Source organism: Ruditapes philippinarum, unplaced genomic scaffold (assembly GCF_026571515.1).
Source record: "Ruditapes philippinarum isolate M1 unplaced genomic scaffold, ASM2657151v2 ctg164_1_1_1_1, whole genome shotgun sequence".
NCBI classification, from domain to species: domain Eukaryota; kingdom Metazoa; phylum Mollusca; class Bivalvia; order Venerida; family Veneridae; genus Ruditapes; species Ruditapes philippinarum.
In genome coordinates this window covers 181,306-206,118 of record NW_026866554.1, presented here as the reverse complement: position 1 = coordinate 206,118, position 24,813 = coordinate 181,306, and the positions used below count along the sequence as shown (strand labels likewise).

The following is a 24,813-nucleotide window of genomic DNA, read 5'->3' as shown; positions in this document are numbered from 1 at the left end:
ACACTTGATTTTCCAATCTTCAAAAATCTTAATAAATGCCCACTAGATCTATCAATTTCAAATATACTCTGCATAGCCAATCAGTGTTAATTTATCATCATTATGTTAATTTGATACAGGTTCATAGGAAAGACAGGGCATCTCTAACTGTGTTGCTTATCTAAATAAATTCATTATCATTTTTATTATTATTATTAACAAGAGCCATGTCAACATGGCCATCCCCCACCGAATGTGTTTGCTCATTGGAAGAATGTATATGTAGTAGAGCGGAATAATTCCATTTTAAGAGGTCTTTTGGTAATGAAAACTGATGGCTATAGTGATTACAGATTTGAAACCTATGTGAATACTGATGGCTGAAAATAACAAAGGGCAATTACTGAAAAATAATGCAGGGTAGGTTATCATTCTTGTTTGCTCCATCCCTCCTCAGTAAAATCTATCCACCTATGAAGTTTCAAGTTGATACCTCAAATACTTTTTGAGAAAAATTGAATTGAAAAATTAAGTATGAAAAAGAACAAAGGGCAATAACACAACAATTATAAAAGGTAGAGTTATCATTCTTGTGCAGTGCACACCTCCTGAGTGAAATCTATGCACCTATGAAGTTTCATTTTGATATCTCAAAGGCTTTTTGAGTTATGCTCTTGACAAAAGTTGATTTTGAAAAATAACAAAGGGCAATAACTCAAAAATAATGCAGGGTAGAGTTATCATTCTTAAGCACTGCACTCCTCCTCAATGAGATCCATCCACCTTTGAAGTTTCAAGTTGATACCTCAAATACTTTTTCAGATAAGCTCTGGACAAAATAGCATGAAAAACAAGAGCCCGGTTTGAGCCGGGTGATGCTCCCCGAATAGGTTTTGGACACAGGAAAGTACACCTCTTGTAGTTTCAGAGTTATGTCCGTGGAAAAAGTTCAAAGTGCAATAATTCCAAAATTAGGCAAGGCAGAGTTACAGTTCTTTGCACTGCACTTCTAATCAATGTGATCTATCAACCGACAAAGTTTCTTGATGATATCTCTTATGATTTCCGGGTTATGTCCTGGACAATTCAAAAAGTAAAAATAAACAAAGGGCAATAACTCCAGAATTAGGAAAGGTATAGTTATGATTCTTGTGCACTGCACATCTACCCATTGAGATTTATCTACCTACAAAGTTTCATGTTGATATCTCTTATAGTTTTACAGCTATGTCCTGGACAAGATTTTTCTAAAAGGGGAGATTATTCAAAAATAAGGCTTAACAAAGTTATGGTTCTTTTGCACTGCACCTCTACTCAAAGAGATCTATCTACCTACAATGTTTAATGTTGATATCTCTTATAGTTTTAGAGTTATGCACCGGACAACATTTTTCTATAAGGGGAGATAATTCAAAAACCAGGCAAAATAGAGTTATGGTTCTTTGACACTGCACTCCCCCTCAATGCCCTCTACCACTGTATGAAGTTTCAACAAATTATCTCCAAGGGTTTTCAAGTCATGTTCCGGACAAAGTTCAAGTTCAAAGTATTAAAATTAACAAAGGGCAATAACTCCAAAATTAGGATGAAAAGAGTTATTGTTCTTATGCACTGCACATCTACCCATTGAGATCTATTCACCTACAAAGTTTCATGTTGATATCTCTTATAGTTTTAGAGTTATGCCCCGGACAAGATTTTTCTATAAGGGGAGATAATTCAAAAACGGGGCAAAATAGAGTTATGGTTCTTTGACACTGCACTCCCCCTCGATGCCTTCTACCACTGTATGAAGTTTCAACAAATTATCTCCAAGGGTTTTCAAGTTATGTTCAGGACAAAGTTCAAAGTATTAAAATTAACAAAGGGCAATAACTCCAAAATAAGGATGAAAAGAGTTATGGTTCTTATGCACTGCACATCTACCCATTGAGATCTATTCACCTACAAAGTTTCATGTTGATATCTCTTATAGTTTTAGAGTTATGCCCCGGACAAGATTTTTCTATAAGGGGAGATAATTCAAAAACCAGGCAAAATAGAGTTATGGTTCTTTGACACTGCACTCCCCCTCGATGCCCTCTACCACTGCATGAAGTTTCAACAAATTATCTCCAAGGGTTTTCAAGTTATGTTCCGGACAAAGTTCAAAGTATTAAAATTAACAAAGGGCAATAACTCCAAAATTAGGATGAAAAGAGTTATGGTTCTTATGCACTGCAAATCTACCCATTGAGATCTATTCACCTACAAAGTTTCATGTTGATATCTCTTAAAGTTTTAGAGTTATGCCCCGGACAAGATTTTTAATTAAGGGGGGATAATTCAAAAACCGGGCAATATAGAGTTATGGTTCTTTGACACTGCACTCCCCCTTAATGCCCTCTACCACTGCATGAAGTTTCAACAAATTATCTCCAAGGGTTTTCAAGTTATGTTCCGGACAAAGTTCAAAGTATTAAAATTAACAAAGGGCAATAACTCCAAAATTAGGGATGAAAAGAGTTATGGTTCTTATGCACTGCACATCTACCCATTGAGATCTATTCACCTACAAAGTTTCATGTTGATATCTCTTATAGTTTTAGAGTTATGCCCCGGACAAGATTTTTCTATAAGGGGAGATAATTCAAAAACCAGGCAAAATAGAGTTATGGTTCTTTGACACTGCACTCCCCCTCAATGCCCTCTACCACTGCATGAAGTTTCAACAAATTATCTCCAAGGGTTTTCAAGTTATGTTCCGGACAAAGTTCAAAGTATTAAAATTAACAAAGGGCAATAACTCCAAAATTAGGATGAAAAGAGTTATGGCTCTTATGCACTGCACATCTACCCATTGAGATCTATTCACCTACAAAGTTTCATGTTGATATCTCTTATAGTTTTAGAGTTATGCCCCGGACAAGATTTTTCTATAAGGGGAGATAATTCAAAAACCGGGCAAAATAGAGTTATGGTTCTTTGACACTGCACTCCCCCTCAATGCCCTCTACCACTGTATGAAGTTTCAACAAATTATCTCCAAGGGTTTTCAAGTTATGCTCCGGACAAGACAACGGACGGACAGACGGACGGACAGACAGGGCGCCGACTATATGCTCCCCTAAAATTTTTCGGGAGCATAAAAACAAAGGGCAATAACTCAAAAATTGTTTAGGGAAGAGTTATCATTCTTGCGCACAACATTCCTCCTCAATAAGATCTATCCACCTATGACATTTCATGTTGATATCTCAAACACTTTTTGAGTTATGCTCCACTCAGGTGAAAAATTAGGTATGAAAAATAACAAAGGGCAATAACTCAAAAATTATGAAAGGTAGAGTTATCATTCTTGTGCACTGCACACCTCCTGAGTGAGATTTATGCACCTATGAAGTTTCATGTTAATATCTCATAGGCTTTTGGAGTTATGCTCTGGACAAAAATCAATTTTAAAAAATAACAAAGGGCAATAACTCAAAAATCATGCAAGATAGAGCTATCATTCTTGTGCACTGCACTCCTCCTCAATGAGGTCTATCCACCTATGAAGTTTCAAGTTGATAACTCAAATACTTTAAGAGATATGCTCCGGACAAAAATGTCGGACGGAAGGACGGACAGAAGGACGGACGGAAGGTCGGACGGAGACCAGAGCAACAGATAAGGTGCGTATTTGCGTATTTACGCAATTAATTTTAGAAAATACGCAATTGATTTTTTAAGAATGCGTATCAAAACCCATTAAAAAAAATAAAATACGCAATTGTCTTAAAAACTTGTGCGTATTGTCATTTTCATCAACGCAAAATTAATCTGTCGTACGCTTGTTGTTTTGGACAAATTATATCGATATGCATGCTATTCGAATATTCCCGAATCAATGCTAACTTATCAACGGTCTCCGGTCTTTGACGGTCCCCGGTCTCCAATGACCGACTAAGCCTTATCAATAAAGCATGAGGCTGTCGATTTGTCTACTCAGGTCGACGGTCTTTACAGACCGGCAGAGACCGTTGATTTTGCGGAGACCGTCAATAAGTAGGTCCCAGCTGTATCAATAGACGCTTTGAAAGAAATATGGCGTCGTGCAAAAGGGAAAATGATTTGAAACAAAACAGTCGTAAATAATCAAAAATCAGTCAGAAAAGGAACTTGTTAAAATATTATGAAATATAACATGAGCATTTTATATAAAAAATAAAACAATTGTGAAAAGTTCTAGTAAATTGTTAATCTTATTTTCTTTTTAAAACCGTTTTAATTTCATTGATATTGAAAACATAAAATTCATATCTTCAAAATTGAATACCCAATTGATCTTGAAATCATAGGGTATCGAGTTTTGGAATACCCAATTAAATGGAGCCAATACCCAATTCCAAAGGAAATGATGGAGTAATACCCAATTCACTTTTAAAGCTTATCTGTTGCTCTGGAGACTATTTCTATATCATCCACCGAAATTTTTCGGCGGGGGATAATAAGGGTTTGTAAATTCAATTTGTTACAGAATGGCATAAAGGTTTGTTTAGAATGAACAATTAGCCATTTAGTTTGGTAAAAAAAGTGGAAATATTTTCTGATTCCTGCAGAATAGATTACAACAGGGGGTAAACAAATCATCTTTTAACTGATCTTGAATTATTTCCGATAGCATATCAGTTGGAAGGGGTCACAGAGATTTACCAATCAAAGGATTACTGTCATCATTCCTGTATAAACTACAAATCAAGTTATTGATAATTTTAAGACTTTAACACAAAAAGTGCAATCAATAAATCAAAATACAAAGATCATAATTTCTTCTATTTTACCAAAGAAATATGATAAACTCTCCACCAAACCAATCGCTGAAATAAACTGCCAGCTAGCTATCTTTTGCAAGGACAATGCCCATGTGTTCTTGGACAACACCAGTAGTTTCATGAAAAATGGTTCTGTAGATAAATCTCTGTACTACGATGAAGTACATCTCACACAAACTGGAGCAGCAATTCTTGCTAAAAACATGAAAAAGGCACTCTTTACTGAAATCAAAATCTCTGCTGACATTAAGGGACCTGAAGAAAATTTTCACAGACAGGGCCTCCCATACAACAAGAGTCATCAGAGATACCAGAGAGGACCTCCAATCAACAGACAACCCTGGAAACAATCATACATCTACAAACAAATGGGGAGAAGTCAACCAAAACAGTGGCAACATCAGCGAGCATCTCATCAGCTACCAATGATGATGCCCTTTTGGTGGCCATAAATGAAGACTCAATCAAAAGTGTAAATAATACTAATGTCTGTGACTTGTACTCTGCAAAATTCTTTTCTAGTGAGCAATAAATGTGACTTCCTATCTAAACAGACAAATTTGCTGGCATTCCCTTCTGAAAATGAAAACTGTCCAAGTAGTGTAAATAGTTTAAATTGTGGTAATAATTATAAGACTAGTGACAATAGTGACAGAACAAATAAATCTACAACAGAGCAAAACATTCTTTTAAACTGTAACGAAACAAACTTTTTATCAAAACAAGGATTAAATTTTTTACATCTTAACATTCATTACCTCTATCCCAAACTTGATGAATTAAAAATTTTGATGGACACTCATTCTTATCTGGATATTATAGGACTTTGTGAAACATTTTTAACAACAACTTTTTCAGATGATGAATTTCAGTTTAAAGGTTTTCAAATGTTTCGTTTGGATAGGAAAACACATGGTGGTGGCCTTATTTTATATGTAAATGAAAATTTTTCATGTGTTTCTAGGCTTGATCTACAAAATGATAATATTGAAGCTATCTGGCTTGAAATCAAGAACAATCTACAAAAACCATTTATTTTTGGATATATTTATAGGCCACCATCATCACATGCAAATTGGAATATGGATTTAGAACAAATTCTAGAAAAAATTTATATTGAAAACAAGGAAATCATTTTGACTGGAGATTTTAACTATAATTATGACCCACTTACTCGATCTACTAATAACACATGCTGGAATAATATTACTAACAGTTTCAATTTAAATCAACTTGTTGAAAAACCCACCAGAGTAACTCAAACATCTAAAACCATTATAGATCATCTCTATACAAATTTTTCTCACAATATTTCTGAAATATCCATCCCTCAATTGTCCATTAGTGATCATTTCCCAATCTGTTTCACACGCAAAATATCAAATACAGTTACCAAAGACCCTTTACATCAGATAATACAGTATCGAAATGTTAAACAATTTAATGAAACAGATTTTGTGGAATCTCTTGAACAGCAGCCTTGGTCAGTGATAGAGATATTTGAAGATCCAAACGATGCTTTGGATTACTTCAACTCTTTATTTAATGAGGTTTTAAATTCACAAGCCCCTCTCAAACGAAAACGTGTAAAACACACACATCTCCCAGACTGGTACAACCCTGATATTCTTCATGCCACTAAACAAAGGGATAAAGCTAAGAAATCAAATAACAATGATGAATATAAATATTGGAGAAACAAAGTGAAAAATCTAATCTCAAATTCCAAGAAAAATTACTACTCTGAAACTATTAATAACAACAAACACAATGCAAAAGAAATGTGGAAAAATCTTAAACAATTATCAAGCAAATCTACAAATCACCAGACTAATTATATTCAAGATGAAGATGGAAATCAAATCACAGACCCATTAGAAACTGCTGAGGTATTTAATGATTACTTCATTGATATCTTCAAATCTGCTCCACAAAATTGCTCAACCTTATCACAAGAAGATGAAATAAGATTGCATGAGTTTATTGAAATGCATTCAAATGATAAATGCCCTTTCAAGATACCTGAAATTACAAGTCAATTTATAAACAAAGAACTACAAGATCTTGATGTCAAGAAGTCAACAGGTCTAGATGGTATAGGAGCCAAATTTCTTAAAATAAGTTCTAAAATCATATCCAAGCCTTTGGAGAAAATATTCAATCTCAGTCTATCAAGTGGCTTATTTCCTTCTGCCTTTAAACAAGCAAAAGTAACACCTATACATAAAAAGGGCAACAAAAATGAAAAAGGTAACTACAGGCCTATATCAATACTACCAGTTCTATCGAAAGTTTTAGAAAGACATGTTAGCAATCATCTTAAATTATTTCTTGAAACTAACTAACTCTTTTTCAGCCAAATCAGTCTGGCTTTCGCACAAATTATTCATGCGAAACTGCTCTTACTTCAATTATTGACAGCTGGATCAGAGCAATAAATGAAGAAAAACTTATAGGGACTATATTTCTGGACCTAACAAAAGCATTTGATTTGATCAATCATAACCTATTATTGAAAAAACTACAAATGTATAACATACATGGAAATTCAATTTCATGGTTTAGGTCATACCTAAGTGATCGCACACAACAAGTATGCGTGTCTGGAAAATATTCTGAAGCTCAGGATATAAAATCTGGTGTGCCTCAAGGTTCAGTTTTAGGTCCTCTCCTTTTCATTATCTACATTAATGACTTACCTTTGCATTTATCACATTCTACATCAGACATGTTTGCTGATGACACTACAATTACCTCATTTGGACACAGTATCAGTTCAATTTGTACAAAACTTCAGTCTGACCTAAATTCCATACAAAAGTGGTGCAACAGGAATTCAATGATTCCAAATGCTAATAAAACTAAAGCTATGTTTATTTCACCTTCAAATAATATCTATAATACTATCAGTAATACTAGTGATTTCCAGATCACTCTTCAAGATGAAAGCTTACAATTTTCAGAAACAGAAAAACTTTTAGGTGTCCATGTTGATCATACACTGAACTGGAAAACACAAGTCAAAATGACACTGAATAAATGCAATTCATTACTATACCTTCTTTTGAGAATAAAACAATTTCTAAATGTTCATGTAAGGAAAATTTTCTTTAATGCATACATTCTTCCCCACTTAGACTATTGTTGCACTATTTGGGGAAATTGCAGTAAAGAACTCTTAAATGACCTGTATAAATTTCAAAAACGGGCAGCACGAATAATATTGGACAAAGATTTTGATGCACCCACTGATGATTTTTTTTCTGAATTAAATTGGATGAAATTTTCTGAAAGAGTAAATTATAAAAAAGCTATTTTAGTGTACAAGTCCCTTAACAATCTTCTCCCTGATTATATGCAAAATCTTTTTACTCACACTGAAAATACACATTTAAGATCATATCAACAAAAACAACTTCAAATCCCAAAACCTAGACTTGAGTTCTGCAGAAAATCTTTATCATACTCAGGGTCAAAACTTTGGAATTCTCTTCCCTTAGATATCAGAAACTCCACAAATTTACAATCGTTCAAAAATAATTATCTTAAATGGTGGTTCTCTGGTGGGAATAAAACACATCAAGTTGTATTATAAAATGATAAATGTATATCTGAATTGCAATTATTATATTCTTATATAATATTTTTTCCCTAGATTTTCATTTTACATGTTTCTTAACTATATTGTATTTGTAATTATGTTGTTGTTTATCATACCTTTTGTTTCAATGTAAATGTTTATATTATGTACATTGTATATTTGATAGAGGCTCATAGGGAAGACTGGGCATGCCCAACTATGTTGCCTCTTTAAATAAAGTCTTTATTATTATTATTATTATTATTATTTGATAAGTCGGGATTAAACTTTATGCATCTAAATATTTGCCATCTTAACAACAAATTTGATGAATTTAGGCATACAATTGATAATGTAAAAGAACTAGATTTTATTGGCCTATGTGAAACATTTCTTAATGAAAATTATTCTGACAGTGAATATGTTTTAGATAATTATCAGTTATTCCGTTGTGATAGAGGTTCGAATGGAGGTGGTGTTATATTATATACAAAACAGTGTTACCCTTGCTATCACAGGACAGATTTGAATAGACAAACAATAGAAGCAATATGGATTGAGGTTAAATGTGAAAATCAAAAATCTTTCCTTGTTGGATATATTTATAGACCTCCCTCATCACCTTCTAGCTGGAATACAGATATTGAAGAAATACTTGAAAAGATTTTTCTAGAAGGCAAAGAATTAATTCTATTTGGAGACTTTAACTATAATTATGTCAATTCAGCAGCAATTAATAACACATGGAATCATGTTACAGATACATTCAATCTCCAACAACTTGTTAAAACACCAACCAGAGTTACTTCCACTACATCTACTATAATTGATCATATCTATTCAAATGTTCCTGAGAATATACATAACATACATGTACCGGTCCTTACACTTAGTGATCACTACCCAGTCTGTTTTGTGCGCAAGTCTAGACATAAGCCTAACATGGACCTGTACATTCTGTAATAACTTATAGAAATATGAAAACTTTTAATGAAAATGAATATCTCATTGAATTACAAAATCAACCTTGGTCAGTACTTGACATATTTACAGATACTGATGATGCATTAGACTATTTTATTAATACCTTAACATCAGTCCTAAACAAACATGCACCACACATAACAAGCGAGTTAAATATGTAAATCAGCCAGACTGGTTCACTCATGAAATAGCCGAAACAATTAAAGAAAGAGATAAAGCAAAACAGGCCGTAAAATATGATACTTATAAAATACTTCGTTCAAAAGTCAAGAAACTTACTGCAGAAGCTAAAAAGAATTTTTTCAAACACAGTAATCAATGAAAATAAAAAAGATACAAAGAAAATGTGGCAAAATTTAAAACACCTATCAGGGAAAAAATACTAATACTCAAACTTCAATTCATTAACGATGAAAATGGAGAACCAATCACTGATCCTGCTGAAAGCGCAACAAAATTTAATGAATTCTTCACAAGTATTTTTAAAAGGGCACCTACTGTTAAAAACTATCCGAATCAATCATATAAAACTAGACTAAGAGATCATAATTCAAATTGTTTCAAAACTGACCAATTGTTTCGAATTCCTCCAATATCTGAAAAATTTGTGAGGAACGTGCTTGAAACTCTAGAACTGTAGCAAAGCAACTGGCCTTGACCAAATAAGTGCTCGTTTCTTAAAACTAAGCTGCCATGTTATCTCAAGCCATTTGGTTAAAATAATTAACCTAAGTATTGATACAGGTAAATTTCCTACCGCATTTAAAAATGGCTAAAGTAATTCCAATCTACAAAAAAGGGTCAAAATTTGATAAAAATAACTATAGACCAATCTCTGTTTTACCTGTTTTATCAAAAATCATTGAAAAGCATGTATCTGATAGTCTCAAACAATTTCTTGAAGACAATAACCTTTTTCATCAAAAAAATCTGGGTTAGAACAAGTCACTCTTGTGAAACTGGTCTAACATCCATAGTAGACAACTGGATTGATCAAATCAATAACAACAATCTTGTAGGAACCATATTCTTGACCTAACAAAAGCATTTGATCTAGTTAACCTTACACTACTCATTGAAAACTTAGTTGTTATAACATCTCAGATCATACATTACAGTGGATCCAATCATACCTAACAGAAAGATCTCAGAAGGTATCTGTGTCAGGCACCACATCTGAGTCTTTGGGTGTATCAGCTGGAGTCCCTCAAGGATCTGTCTTAGGGCCCATTTTATTCTTGATCTATATAAATGATTTACCTTTACATCTTGAACACTCAGAAATGGATATGTTTGCAGATGATGTTACAATAAGTGCTATAGTACGTTCTACTTAAACTTTAAATTCAAAACTTCAAAAAGACCTAGACTTTATTCAAGAATGGTGCACTCACAGTGCTATGATACCTTATACAGACAGAACTTAAGCTATGTACAGATCAGCCGAAAAAGAAACCAACATTACCTTCATACATCAACAAGTACACCACTTCAATTACTTAACAATAATATAGTATTCACTGAATCTGAAAAAGCTTCTTAGTGTTCAAGTTGACAATTGCCTAACGTGGAACAAACAATAAAGAAATTCAATAGTAATCTCTATCATCTTTTACGGTTTAAACAATCTCTCAATCTACAAACTTTTCTACAATGCCCATATCTTACCTCATGTAGACTATACTGTTCAATTTGGGGAAATTGCTCAAAAGAACTTCTTGAGAGAATACTAAAATTTCAAAAACGAGCAGCTCGCATTATCTAGATAAAGCTGCAGATGCACCATCTGAACCTCTTTTTAAAGAATTAAGATGGATGAAATTTAATGACAGGGTTGAGTACAAAAAGGCAATCCTGATATACAAATCATTACATGAAGAAAACTCACCATGCTACATGAAAGAAAAATTTCATTTTATCTCAACTTTACATAACAGAAATCTTAGATCAACAAACAATCTTAATCTACATGTCCCTAAACCTAATCTTGAGTTTTGCCGTAAATCACTTTCTTATTCTGGAACTAAAATCTGGAATAATATACCACTTTATGTACGTCAGTCTGAAAGTACTGAAAAATTCAAAAAAGCTTACATAAAGTGGAAGTACTCTGGTTAAACCAATACCAAAGTATTATGTTTGTATAATTATGTTTACTGCAGTTTTCATTGTTAATGGTTAATATTTATGTTTAGTTTGTCATTGCATTTATAACTAGTTAATACCATGTTTAATAATATTACATTGTCTTTTGTATAATTGTTTGATGTAAATATGTTGTAAATATGTTGAGGTACATATGGAAGATCGTTTTGGCGAATATGTAGCCTCGTTAAATAAAGCCTTTATTATTATTATTATTATTATATTGCTACACTGTCTGGGGATAACCATTCCGTTAATGATTAATCAGCATTCTAGAATTGTTCATATTAACTTGACATAAGACTGCCTAAAAATGTATTATTTCTCACTGCAGAGGAATACTTTTACCACAACATAAATCATCTCCATGACACTTCCTGAACAGTCACCTGATTTCCAGGACAATTGGACGTTATGGCGTATGTATAACCGTATACTGTTCAGTATCTACACTAGGATGCATGATTTAATATGGGAGTCACGCTATACTTTCAAAGATTATGCACATTTTGGAAACATGTGTGAAATCCCTCATCTGAAATGATGAACTTTCTCAAAAAGTGTAAGATGTCCAGTCAGCCTTTTTATTTACATACACACAGGAAACCGAAGAAAGGTAATTGTTAATTAAATAAAATCAATATTTTCATTGAAAAAGATAAGAACAATAACTCTTGTCACTGTTAATAAATAATTCCATTCAAAAATATCATTGGTTAAATATTTTGATGAATAAAGTTGTTTATGAAGTGCAGACAAATAGCCAGCATAGACAGACAAATCATTTCATAAAAGAATATATTTATTTCTCAAATTAATGCAATTAATGTTAAACCATTCTTAGGGGATGCAAATAGCAGTACTGTAAGTAGTATTGCCTTTAGCAATTTTGACTTAGACCTGTGTAATAAAAGTCCCAATCCATTAAATTTGTAAATATAAAACAAAGCATTTTTTTTTGACTAGGTGTCGACAAAACAAAATGACAACTCATTAGATCATAGTGCAAGTCTAAAAATATTTCAGTAAATAACTTTAAAACCTACAAAAATGATATAGCCCAAAAGTGTCATGTTTCAATCAACAGATCAATGCTGTTTTTTTTTCCAAAATAGATAAAAAAATACAAATGAAAAAATATGAACTCACATCTCCACAATCTGCTGCCGAACATAAAAGGACTGATGCAATTGCACAGACAAACAATAATTCAAATTGTATCCAATTCATTTTCAATAGAATATAATGCTAAATAAATCCTGGTTACTAGATAAAATGAAACATATGTAATTTTTCGTGCACAACTGCAATCATCAGCAGCCGGATATTGGATTTTTTTCTGCACGGTGCGTAAGATAACTGTTGTTATGAACAAGGCTAAGAAAGGTAATACTTCACTAAATGTTGTTAATTTTTTTAAAACCACTAAATGTTTTTCTACTAACTATCCATATTTTTAGTACATCATTGTATCTTTTTCATATGGATCGATATCAAAGATTTTTTTTAATCTTTGTTTCTTTAAACAATAAGAAATAATTATGCTGTTAAAGTCATAATTCTGGGTTCCAAAACTTTATAAGCCACTTTTTAATAATTTGTTCTTTCATCTAATTTAGTCTTCCACAGTATATGAGTAAGATACAATCTGGAACGCACCTAATGTAGATCTTCTGTAGATCTCCTGTCTGTAGTGCTTCTAGATTGCTGATCGACCTCCATCATCAGCGTGGTACTCGTCGTCATTGATATTTCGGCCCTTATCCATGTATATCTGCTAGAGTGGGAGAGCGAGCTGGTCCATGTTCCCTGTGCTCCCATCTCTACTGCTCTAGCCTGTCTTGCACTCTCCTCTGCCCCCTGACTTCTGACTGAATCATGGCACGTCTCTCCTTCTGGTCTGCCTGGTTCCACAGGGGTGTCTTGGTAGCACCAATTCCATGCCGTCCCACAGCGGTCATTCCCACATTGTCCTTGAGCTTCAGTGAGCTTTCAGTCTGGTTAACGTCTCTGATGCTGACCACTTCCTGCCTGTAGGGTTACAATCTCTGCTTCCCGGATTTGCTCATCTGGGGAATCTCTGAGGATGAGCACCAATCTTGTCTTCGCTGTCTTGAATTCCTCTACCAGTGAAGAAAATGTGAGTTGAAGCTGATTGATCTTTCCATACAGTCCTACACCAGAGAAACTGGGTGGTATTCCTAACCACTTGCGGAGTTGTCTGCTTGTAATCCTCTCAAAGGCTTCAATTTTTGAGCTTGGTATCTCATACAGCATCATAGGCCAGATAAGCCTTGAAAGTATAAGGCATGCTGGTATAACAAGGCTTTGAACTTCCCAGGGAGATTGCTTTTGTCTATTTTTTAAGCTCGTCTTCCACCTAGTTTTCTAGCTTCTTGACATTGTCACCATCTTGCAGGCGTGCATCAAACCACTTCCCTAGGCACTTGATTGGACTCTTGGTGATAGATGGGATATCCTCATTCTGTACTCTGAGAATGAACCTATCTGTGGTTTTGCCATTCTTGATAATGAGAGATCTGGACTTTGCGGCCTTGAATTTCATTCTAGCCCATGAAGCGACATCTGTCAGGGCTGTTAACATCCTTCTCGCCTGTACATGGGTGGTTGTGGTGAGAGTGAGGTCATCCATGAAACCTCGGCTGGATGGCAAGTAAATCCCTAAATCTGTCTTTGGTCCACGAGTCTCTCTAAGAGCAGCGTTGATGAGAAGATTCATTCCCACGGGAAACTGTACATTCGGTTACAATACCTTTCTCCAATTTCTGCCACTTTGTCAGCTGGTCAACCACAGAGAACCAGAGTTTGATGCCATCCAAGTAGCTGGTGATGATTTTTCTGCACATGATTTGGGACATGGTAATGTCGGAGGGCTGTGTAGATCAGCTGGTGTGGGATGGAACCATATGCGTTAGCTAGATCAAGCCAAACTACTGTGAGGTTCTTCTTCCCTGCCTTTGCCTCTCTTCTGAGCTGTGAAATAGCGCTTATGTGCTCTATACAACCTGAGAACCCAGGCACTCCTCCCTTCTGTTGATGTACTTTTGGATGTGAGGTAAGATGTAAGTCTTCTTGCAAGGATAGCAAAGAAAATCTTCCCTTCAACATTGAGTAATGAGATGGTCCGGAACTGGTTGACATTCTTGGAGTTCCTTTCCTTGCGAGTAAATATTCCCTCTGCTTCCTTCCAGGCATCTGGCATTTCACATTTCCTCCAAACCACCTTGAGAAGCCTCAATAACCTTTTCAGTAGAAGTGGGCACATCCTATACACTTTGTAATGGATGGCGTTAGGTCCAGGAGCAGAACCAAATCTTGCTTTTTTGATGACCTCTTTTACATCTCCCAGTGTTGGCTCTGTAGTACGAGTTCAATCTCTTGAAGTGCTGCTGGGTCAATTCGTTCACAGTCACTTAATGCATTAGTTCTACTAGCGTCGGAGTGGGTCTCATGAAGGTATGTTTCAACTTCTTCCAGTGGGGCTTCAAGAACACCCGATCGCTCTTTGTCAAGTAGAGTTCTTGCAAACTTGTAGGGATTGGCTGTAAACGCCATTCTCTTTTTGACTCTCTCCCGGGCCTTCCTTCTCGTGTTTTCGGCTTTCCGCAGGGATTTCAGCTCCGTTCGTGCTGTGTCTCTCAGCTGAGACAACCCGAGTCGCTCTAACGATGAGCTTTTCTTGTATCTTAGCTTCAGCTGACGGAGTTCCCTTCGAAGGTTCTCAATGCGTAACTGCCGTCTGTTAGGTTTTGGAGCCTCCTCGTTGGTTCTTGCAGACCTTTCCGCATTTGCATGGAACTGTTGTTTCTGGTGCTGTTTTCAAAGTTGATTGTGCGGGCCGCGTCGATTCCATAAAATCCGTCCAAGTGAGTCTATCATCCTCCCCCCTCTCGGTAGACTCTGGGGGTGTCTTTCATTGTTGGAGTCTGTAGCTTGCTTGTGGGTGTCCTCTCACGAAGACTGCAGTTCGGGTTGCTAACCCTAGTGCCCCTGTTCCAGTCTATTCCTGGTGGTCATCTGTCTTTCCAGTGTCACCAATCTGTTCTCGATTGTCATCTAGTCTCTGTATGTCCAGTTGTTAGATGAGTAAGATACAATCTGGAACGCACCTAATGTAGATCTTCTGTAGATCTCCTGTCTGTGGTGCTTCTAGATTGCTGATCGACCTCCATCATCAGCTTGGTGCTCGCCGTCATTGATATTTCGGCCCTTATCCATGTATATCTGCTGGCGAGTGGGCCCACCGTCTAACGGTGTGGGGGTCGATTGCTTCCAGCTCTTTTCCTTACTTTCGTATCAGCCACAGCCAGCTAGACGCACGCTCGACAGCTTGGCTCAGTCTCTGGATTGTCCTACGTCTATCCCTTCCAGTAGTTCCTATCGCTGTCATCAGTCGGCATTCAGATTGCGAACAGAATCCTCGCACACCTACTTCAATAGGAAACAGCCATGTATGCCAGCCTCTCTGTCTACATTGGTTGAGTAGCTCTGTATACTTTGCTTTCTTCCTCTCGTAGGCCTATTCACATCTTGTCTCCCAAGGTACTGTTAACTCAATCATGACGAGTTTCTTTCCTTTTTCAGACCACAGTACAATATCTGGTCTTAAGTTGGTCTGGACATTACTTGGGAAAACAAGCTTCTTGCCAAGATCCACCTCCATGTTCCAAACTGTTGTGCCATCTAGAATTGATGGTTGGTGTGGCGACTGTGTCTTGGCAGTTTCACCCGGTTTCACAAAGTTGATGTGACAAAGCTGGGGGTTACTCCTTCGTTCCTTTTTCCTTTCACCTTCAAAAAATATGATAAACAAGATCGACAAGGAAAGGCGGCGTTCAATGAACGCAGCCCCCACCCGACCCAGCAACAAGCGCCAGCGGCAAGGAGCCCAGGAGGACCCCAAAGAAAAATAGGACAGGGCATAAGGCAGAGCACGGGCAGGCAAACCACTACATAAGAATAAATAATTAGTAACTGATAATGAACTAAAAGAAAACAAATAAATGATTTAATATTAGGCCCATAAAGTCAAAAGGCACAGGGGAAGGGGACATGAGACACGGGGAAGGGGGGGGGGAATAAATAAAATAAATAAAAACTAGAGACAAAGGGGAAGATACTTACCGTAGACGAGAAACAACAAGAGACACAAGCAAAAGTGTAACCAAAACAGTATAAAACAACATAGACAAGCATCTGAGGAACACAGAGGGGCGCCGCCTTGGAACGGTCAGCAGCATAATAATGACTACTGGGGAGTTTAAACCGGTTAATGGTGCACCAAACCTCACTCTTAGCCCCACTATGTTCCTATAAACAAGACAGTGTAAATAAAATGAATCCCCGCCAAGTAAAATTCTAACAGTTGTTATGGTTACAAAAGGTTAAATAAGTAAAACAACAAAATGATCATGTAGAAACATATAAAAGTAAACCCAATGTAAATAAGTAAAACACCAAAATGATCATATAGAAACATATAAAAGTAAACCCAATCAAGCAAGTCAGTCCTCCCTGAGGACGTTGACATGACGCCATCGATACCTTCCTTGTGTTAGTGCAGTGGAACAGGAAGAAATGACATGCTCCAGAGTGCCAGGACGATCGCACAGGTCACATGCTGGATCCGTTGTAAGTCCCCACCGGTGGAGATTAGCTGGGGAGCGTAAGAGGTCATGAACTGACCTGATAAGTAAGGATAACCGTAATGGTTCATACTTCCATATGTCTTCCCAAGTCAGCTTCCTGTCTATGGTGTTCCATGTAGTCCATGCTCCCTGTGCTCCCATCTCTACTGCTCTAGCCTGTCTTGCACTCTCCTCTGCCCCCCCCCTGACTTCTGACTGAATCATGGCACGTCTCTTCTTCTGGTCTGCCTGGTTCCACAGGGGTGTCTTGGTAGCACCAATTCCCTGTCGTTCCACAGCGGTTATTCCCATATTGTCCTTGAGCTTCAGTGAGCTTTCAGACTGGTTAACAGTCTCTGATGCTGACCACTTCCTGCCTGTACGGGTTACAATCCCTGCTTCGAGGATTTGCTCACCTGGGGAATCTCTGAGGATTCCTCTACCAGTGAAGAAAATGGGAGTTGAAGCTGATTGTATAAAAATGGTATACTAAAGACCCAATTATACCCCTAAAAATAATATAATAGATTCCTTTGCAGAATCAAAATGGAACGCTTTTTTTAACATTGATGATACTGAGTGGAAATACCTTTTTGAATGGGTTCACACTGAAACTTGAATGATAGTTACCTCCAATGGCTTCAAACTAGAAAGGAACTTTCGGGTTTTTCATAGCGGACCTTTTAGCCACACCTTTTCCATTCATTGCTAGGTCAACTGCTCACAAACAGTACGTACCACAAACATAACCATGTGTTCTTTTGTGCAAACCAGGTCAACCAGCGACTATGTATTATCTCAGTGTAGCAATTGGGTAACAAGTTAGCCAATTAACATAAAACTGTAAACACTGGAAAGGTCGATCACCCATAGAATTCTAGGAAAAAACTACTTAATGTTTAAAATGAAATTGACACAATCTGATAAATGCACTCTTTGCAAAGATGAAAAAGGGACATTATCTCATTTATTCTGGAATTGTTCTGTTATAAAAACTTTATTTCAGATATGCAACAACTGTTAAAAAGTCATAATGTTGACTGGAGGGTTGATTGTAAGACACTCATTTTAGGGTATCAAAAAGGTGACTTATGTCAATATTTTCTGTCCAGAATTTAAAAGATATATATTTTTGTGCAAGAGGAGGGAAATATTTCCATCATGAACTCATTTGCAGTTTAAAGCTAGCATCTTCAATAGTTAGTTAAACAATAGTTAAAAAAATCTATGTACTCATTAATTGATATGAAAGCAAATAGATAGTATATTTTTGAATTAACTACTTACATACTACTCAAAATTTGCTAAGGATCACTTTTTCTACAGTGTGTTACTTTTGTGTATTTGTAATAAATGTAAAAATTGATTAAAAGGAATTAAATTTAATTAGTTAGGAATTGATTTTATGGAAAAAATGACAATGGAAGTGTTCCTTGACAAGTGCCTGTTAAAGAGTGTGCTTGGCGAAAATGAAGATCACATAGTGGAATAAAAAAATCTTGCAAATCAGGAAATGGTTGGCGTAGGGTGTTTAGTACTGAGTATGGTATCAGCGACTATTAATTTACAGCCTGGCATTGCCATCGCATGCTGCTGATGAGCCTGTGGACCTTGTGATGAGGAATCTGGGCCGATTTCTCTATGATTGCATGTCTTAGCTCCTGAACTGTTGTTGGTTGGACATCGCGTGAAGAAATGGCTTTTTGCAGCATATCCCAAGCATGCTCAATTGGATTTAAATCTGGGGACCTCGCTGGCCAATCCATGCAGACTATAGTTGCTTCCTCAAGATATGGGCTCTGTGTGCACGGGCGTTGTCATCCATAAAAATGAAACCAGGGCCGACTGCGCCAGCGTACTTGCGTACATGAATGTCTAAGATTTCATTGACGTACCTTACTGCCAACAGTGTACCGTTTTCAATGATGTGTATGTCCGTTTTTCCCTGAGCGCTTATTCCCGCCTACACCAGGGCTGAACCCCCCTCAAAACAGTCGTGTTCTGCAACGCATGCTGGAGCTATAAGCGTTTATTTGGACTTCTCCAAACCCTAGCCCATCTGTGCGTGAAGTCCACATAAAACCTTGACTAATCAGTTAAGAGGACCGGGGTCCAATCATTAAATGTCCATGTGACAGGAGTCTGCGCCTATTACAAACACTCTTCAGAATATGGCGTTGTGTCAAAGGAATGCGAATTGCTGGCCTCCTTGACCTAAACCCAGCATCATGTAACCTGTTTCTAACAGTTTGTGTGCAGTATGAAGGACAATAAATCGGTCCTGGGCTTGAGTCGTTGAACGTTCCCTACCTCCGGCCTGGCCTTGCAAGACATTTCAAGTCATTTGAAATCGGTTCCACATCCTGGAGCCAATGCTCTGGGATACCCCAAGGACATAGACAGCATGCCTTTGTGAACGGCCAGCCTCCAACATTCCAATACCCCTGTTTATCTCATCTTCACTAAGACGACGTCTAACCTGTCGATTTGCCATAGTTTGTAAATTTCGAACACAGTTTTACAATAAAACGAGATAAGTCTTGCTGCTTGTACACATTTAAGCGAAAGCATATGGCCATAAAACACCAAATTTCCATGTTTTCCACATGCTTATCGTGCAAGGTGTACATGACAATTATATATTACAGTTTGATAATATTATATCCAGTTTTTGTGGAAATGAAATACTCTGAATCCCAGGAGAACGTTTATCTTCTGTATATTGTATATATTGTAAAATTATGTATGATATAAATGCCCGTGTTTTTCATAACATTACAATTAATTTTAACTTGGGTAAAATAGTGGATGGATCCCCGACCCTATTTTACCTATTACGGGGACAGTAAATGGAGTTACTGTTATGTATGCAACATATTACATGTATATAATTTATATCTGACCAGTTGGTATTTCCAATATTATCATTGTTCTATTTTTAGAACATAAACTACATGTATGTACTAGAATGTTCTTACCTGTTGTAGAAAACTCATGCATTATATTTAGATAGAAACTTCTGGAATGATCTTTATTGTTGAAGTTGCTAGATTATGATTACTTGAGAACATAATAGACCTTTCTGGAAACTTCTTAGTTAATATATATAAGGAGACATTTTTCATTAATCTTATCTTTAAGTCATCAGTTACCTTTTTAGTCATCAGTAATCTTTTAAGTCATCAATATATTTGGAGTATTATTCAACTTGGAAATTAAGTGATTTATTGGAGCTTGGATTATTAATTATTCTTGTGGATTTTATTGTGGGAATTTATTCTAAAGTGTTCTTGGATTTAACTTGGATTTAACTGTGCTATTCAAAAAGGATCATTCCAGGATCAGACTAGACATTAGATTTTACATTTTTATTTGGACTTCAGGTATTTGTAAACATAATTTGTTATTTTATTTTTCTTTAATAATTTTTCTGTAATAAATTTGTTATTGTTACAAGTTTGTTGCTGGCTTTTCTTTCTCGTTACGCCTGGCTCGTAACATTACCTCTCGGGCTTCAATAAAAGAAGAAGAAAAATGGTATACTAGAGACCAAATTATACCCCTAAAAATAATATAATAGATTCCTAATAGAACAAAACTTCCTGGATCTAAGTTAATTTTACGACAGCAATGACCTATTTTAAGAAAGAAATTAAGATACATTTTGTTTGTGCAAATCTTATTATTGTTATCATGATATGAATATAGTAGTACAATTTATGATGAACGTTACAGTGCAAGTATAAACTTAAAATTGTGCAGGTATTTGTGTAGCTGAGTGAGTGATATATGATTTTCTAAAAAAAAATGATTTGCACTGTTTTCCTTGACAGCATCCCAATCACAGTTTGGGAATTATTCTTTCAAATTATTTTTCAACCAACAGTGGAAATATATGATTTATGATGATAAAACTACTGAACAATATAATGCTATTAGTGATGTTTATTTTTTTCTCTCATTTACAGCTGCTTTTTTGCTTCATAATCTCTGTTTGTTAGCATTTATTATTATTTATATATTGAACTTATCTTGCCTGTATTTTGTCATTTTCTTATCTGATTTTGGACCTCTGCATGCAACCTTGGAATTTCAATTTTGTGCACAAAACTATGCCTCACAATGTTGAAAATTCATGCCAAGTTATTAGAACAATTATATGTAAACTCTCTATCTACAATGTATGAAGAAGTTTCACATTCAACAAGTGTTTTTCTGACCTCTTAATGTGACCTTGACTTTTGACCTAGAGGTCTGATTCACTTTGAAATTTTCCCTAAAAAGAGTAAATGTTTTGTTGGTAATGAAAGACAAGTCAGATCATGGTCCACAAGGGCGATTGATCTTCATTTGTTTTTTTCTGGGTATTTCTTTATTGATTTTAAGACATTATTGTTATCTTGCGTCAATCTATCTTACCCGCTTTCCTTGATTACTAACCAGGTACTGTGATGTGATTTTTATTCAGAACTAAGAAAATTATATTTACCCATTAAATATCTAAATGCACCAACCCAAAACATTTTTTTTTATATCAATGTCTACAAAAATTGAAAATCTTAAAAAGGGTTCAGCAACATTTTTGTTTAACGCTTTTGAAAAAAGGAAGTTTAATGTTTAATATCAAATTGATGCATGATGATTAAAAAACTCCCAGAAAATTTTGATGTTTTACAGTCATTTTCAGTAAAAGATATATATGTTGTTACACTGTGCACATGCTATAATTTTGTATAAATTGTTTCTTTGTATGGTCCGGAGGCCTTAAAGCAAAATAAAGTATTTGTATTGTATTGTACTGTTAACCAATTTCTTCACCTTATATCATGATTTCTGAATCAGCAGTGAGACAAATGAATATTAGTCTCATCCGAAAACAATACCTTACGCTCTCTTCTTCGGAGGATTAAACAGCTATCCCGGGATTATTAATCCAATGCACTCCTGATCTAGCTAAGGGGGCAGACAGTGCCTGATCTACTTTTTATAGCTTTTGGCTCAATACTGGACAGTAACTGAATACAAAGAAATAAGTATATGTATAATATATAACAACAACATAGATTATATCTATATTGGTACAATTTATTTCATACATTCTTGGGTATAATCAAGCCAAATTTCCGAGAGAGAAAAAAACAAACTAGTTTACAAGTGCACTGGTGATGTTAAAACACAAATTACTATTTTCGCTGTCACAACCTTAAATATGTTGGTATTTTACAAAGAATTTTATGATATTATTTAATTGCCAAGGTTTTTTTACACAAGGTCCAGAAATTAATACTGCTCAATGCCGTATCGCTTATGATCATCCATGTACTTGTGTTGTTACACAAGTCCAGCCCATGTTTTATTCTTTCATGCTTAAAAAAAGACCAATTTATTCTAAAAAATAACCCTTCAATTGGTCAAATCTGTTTGGATTAAGGTCCATAGACGGAAAACATCAAACTATTTTTTGACTGGCTGGGCAACATTTAAAAATCAAAATAAGCAATAGCCATGTTTGAGAAACTAGTTGTTGGTTTCATAACGTGAAGTCTCAATTTCTAGGTCCTTGCCTTCTGATGTAGAAGCTATTCTAGGCCTTGCCAAAATAAGGTTCACCAGTTACCTATGTAAACTGTAGTATAATTATGTTCAATTATATAAGTATAAGAGTATATACGTGATATATAGGTAGATTGAAATAATAGATATGTGGAAAAACTGAGATATTTTGTAGAAGGCCTTATATATTATCTTACATTGTATAAAAATCTTTCATTTCATAACATAACAAATTTCATCAACATAAAAACATTAACATGAACCCCTGTTCTGTCTAAAAAGACAGATGTAACCGGACATAACAAATAGCACTTGTTTGTTGTTGTTTTAAACAAAATTGTTAACTTGTAAAAAAATGTATAAAAAAACGTACAGATATGAATGCAAATAAAACTATAGGCCTAACAAACCATGTAAATTATTCACAGTTTAGTTTCACGAGTTTGACGGACAAAATCAACAGATAACACTGATATTGCATAAAAAATGAAATATCTTTAACAATAATGTTGGCCGACGTGTGAACAAAATTTGCAAGACAGCTGTTTATTGAAACAATGCAATATTTAACATTTTAAGGCTTATTTTACTTGGGCAAGATATGTTTCATCAGTACAGTGAACATTTTTTTAAATACTAAATTGATAATTAGTTTCATGTTACCATATTTATCATAATAACATATCCCATGACCAGTCTACACGTTTATTTTTGTGTCTTTTTTTCTTGTTTTTACCTACATATAATATACAAGATGTAATATTAAGATACAATTTATTTACACGTATGTATATTGTAAACATGTTAGTGTTTTTGGTTATTTTTTTTTTTAATTTTCAGTTTTCATTACACTTTAGAAAACAGGGATAAAAACCAACACAAATAGCCAAAAAGTAGAAAATTGTATACATATATATATATATGTAGATAGATAAATATATATATTATTATAGAAGATGGAATGAGAAGCATATGTTTAGAGGTATAAATATAGTGAAATTTTACACTGAAGTCTAAGGGACTAGTCATCTATGTAGCCATGAAATATACACCTCTCTATAAAAATCTAAATGATCATTTGATTTCAATGTAAGACAAGTATTTGTACAAAGTTTTTTGGGCTGAAAATTAGTAAAAGTTTTATAATATTGAAAAATGATTACAAAATGTATGTATGCCATTATTGCTCTGAATTACTACAAAACTGGCTTACTATTTTATACAAGAGGGCCATGATGGCCCTGAGGTCGCTCACCTGTATATAGGCCCCCCCCCCCAACCCCCCCAAACGTTGCAGGGCCAATTCAACCAAAGGGCTTTTATTTGCACAAACTTGGTAGACACCCATAAGAAGATGTTTCATGCTAAACATCTAAGCTCTAGCTCATTGGGCTATTTAAAAGAAGATTTTTTTTAAGTTTTTTCTATACACATATAGTTAAAAACAATGACACCCCTGGGGCCGGGCCAGTTATGACCCCAGGGTTTTTATTTGAACAAACTTTGTAGACACTTATTAGAATATGTTTCATGCTTAATATCTAAACTCTAGCTATTTGGGTTTTTTCAAAGAAGATTTTAAGTTTTTGCTATACACATATAAGGAAAATCAATGACCCCGGGGCGGGGCCAATTTTGACCCAAGGTCTTTTATTTGAACAAACTTTGTAGACACTTACTAAAAGATGTTTCATGCTTAATATCTTAACTCTAGCTATTTGGGTTTTTTCAAAAAAGATTTTTTAAGTTTTTGCTATACACATATAAGGAAAATCAATGACCCCAAGGGCGGGGCCAATTTTGACCCCAGGGCTTTTATTTGAACAAACTTGGTAGACACCTATTAGAACATGTTTGATACTAAATATCTTAACCATAGCTCTTTGAGTTCTTTAAAAGAAGATTTTTTAAGTTTTTACTATATATGCATATATAGGGAAAATCAATGACCCCCCGGGGCGGGGTCAATTTTGACCCCAGGGCTTTTATTTGAACAAACTTGGTAGACACTTATTAGAACATGTTTCATGCTAAATATCTTAGCTCTAACTCTTTTGGTTCTGTAAAAGAAGATTTTTTAAGTTTTTACTATATGCATATAGGAAAAATCAATGACCCCCTGGGGCGGGGC

At 35.3% G+C, this 24,813-nt stretch overlaps 1 protein-coding gene across 4 annotated transcripts in view; it reads right to left on the bottom strand.

Moving 5' to 3' along the window:
• Positions 1–12,838, bottom strand: part of LOC132732855 (endosome/lysosome-associated apoptosis and autophagy regulator family member 2-like) — a 65,446-nt gene extending 52,608 nt beyond the window's left edge. For all 4 annotated transcript variants that reach the window (XM_060719375.1, XM_060719373.1, XM_060719374.1 and 1 more), the window contains exon 1: positions 12,631–12,838. In XM_060719375.1, coding sequence (XP_060575358.1) covers positions 12,631–12,711 — 81 coding nt within the window. In that variant the 5' untranslated portion in view covers positions 12,712–12,838. The remainder of the gene's footprint in view (positions 1–12,630) is intronic.
• Positions 12,839–24,813: the final 11,975 nt, after the last annotated feature.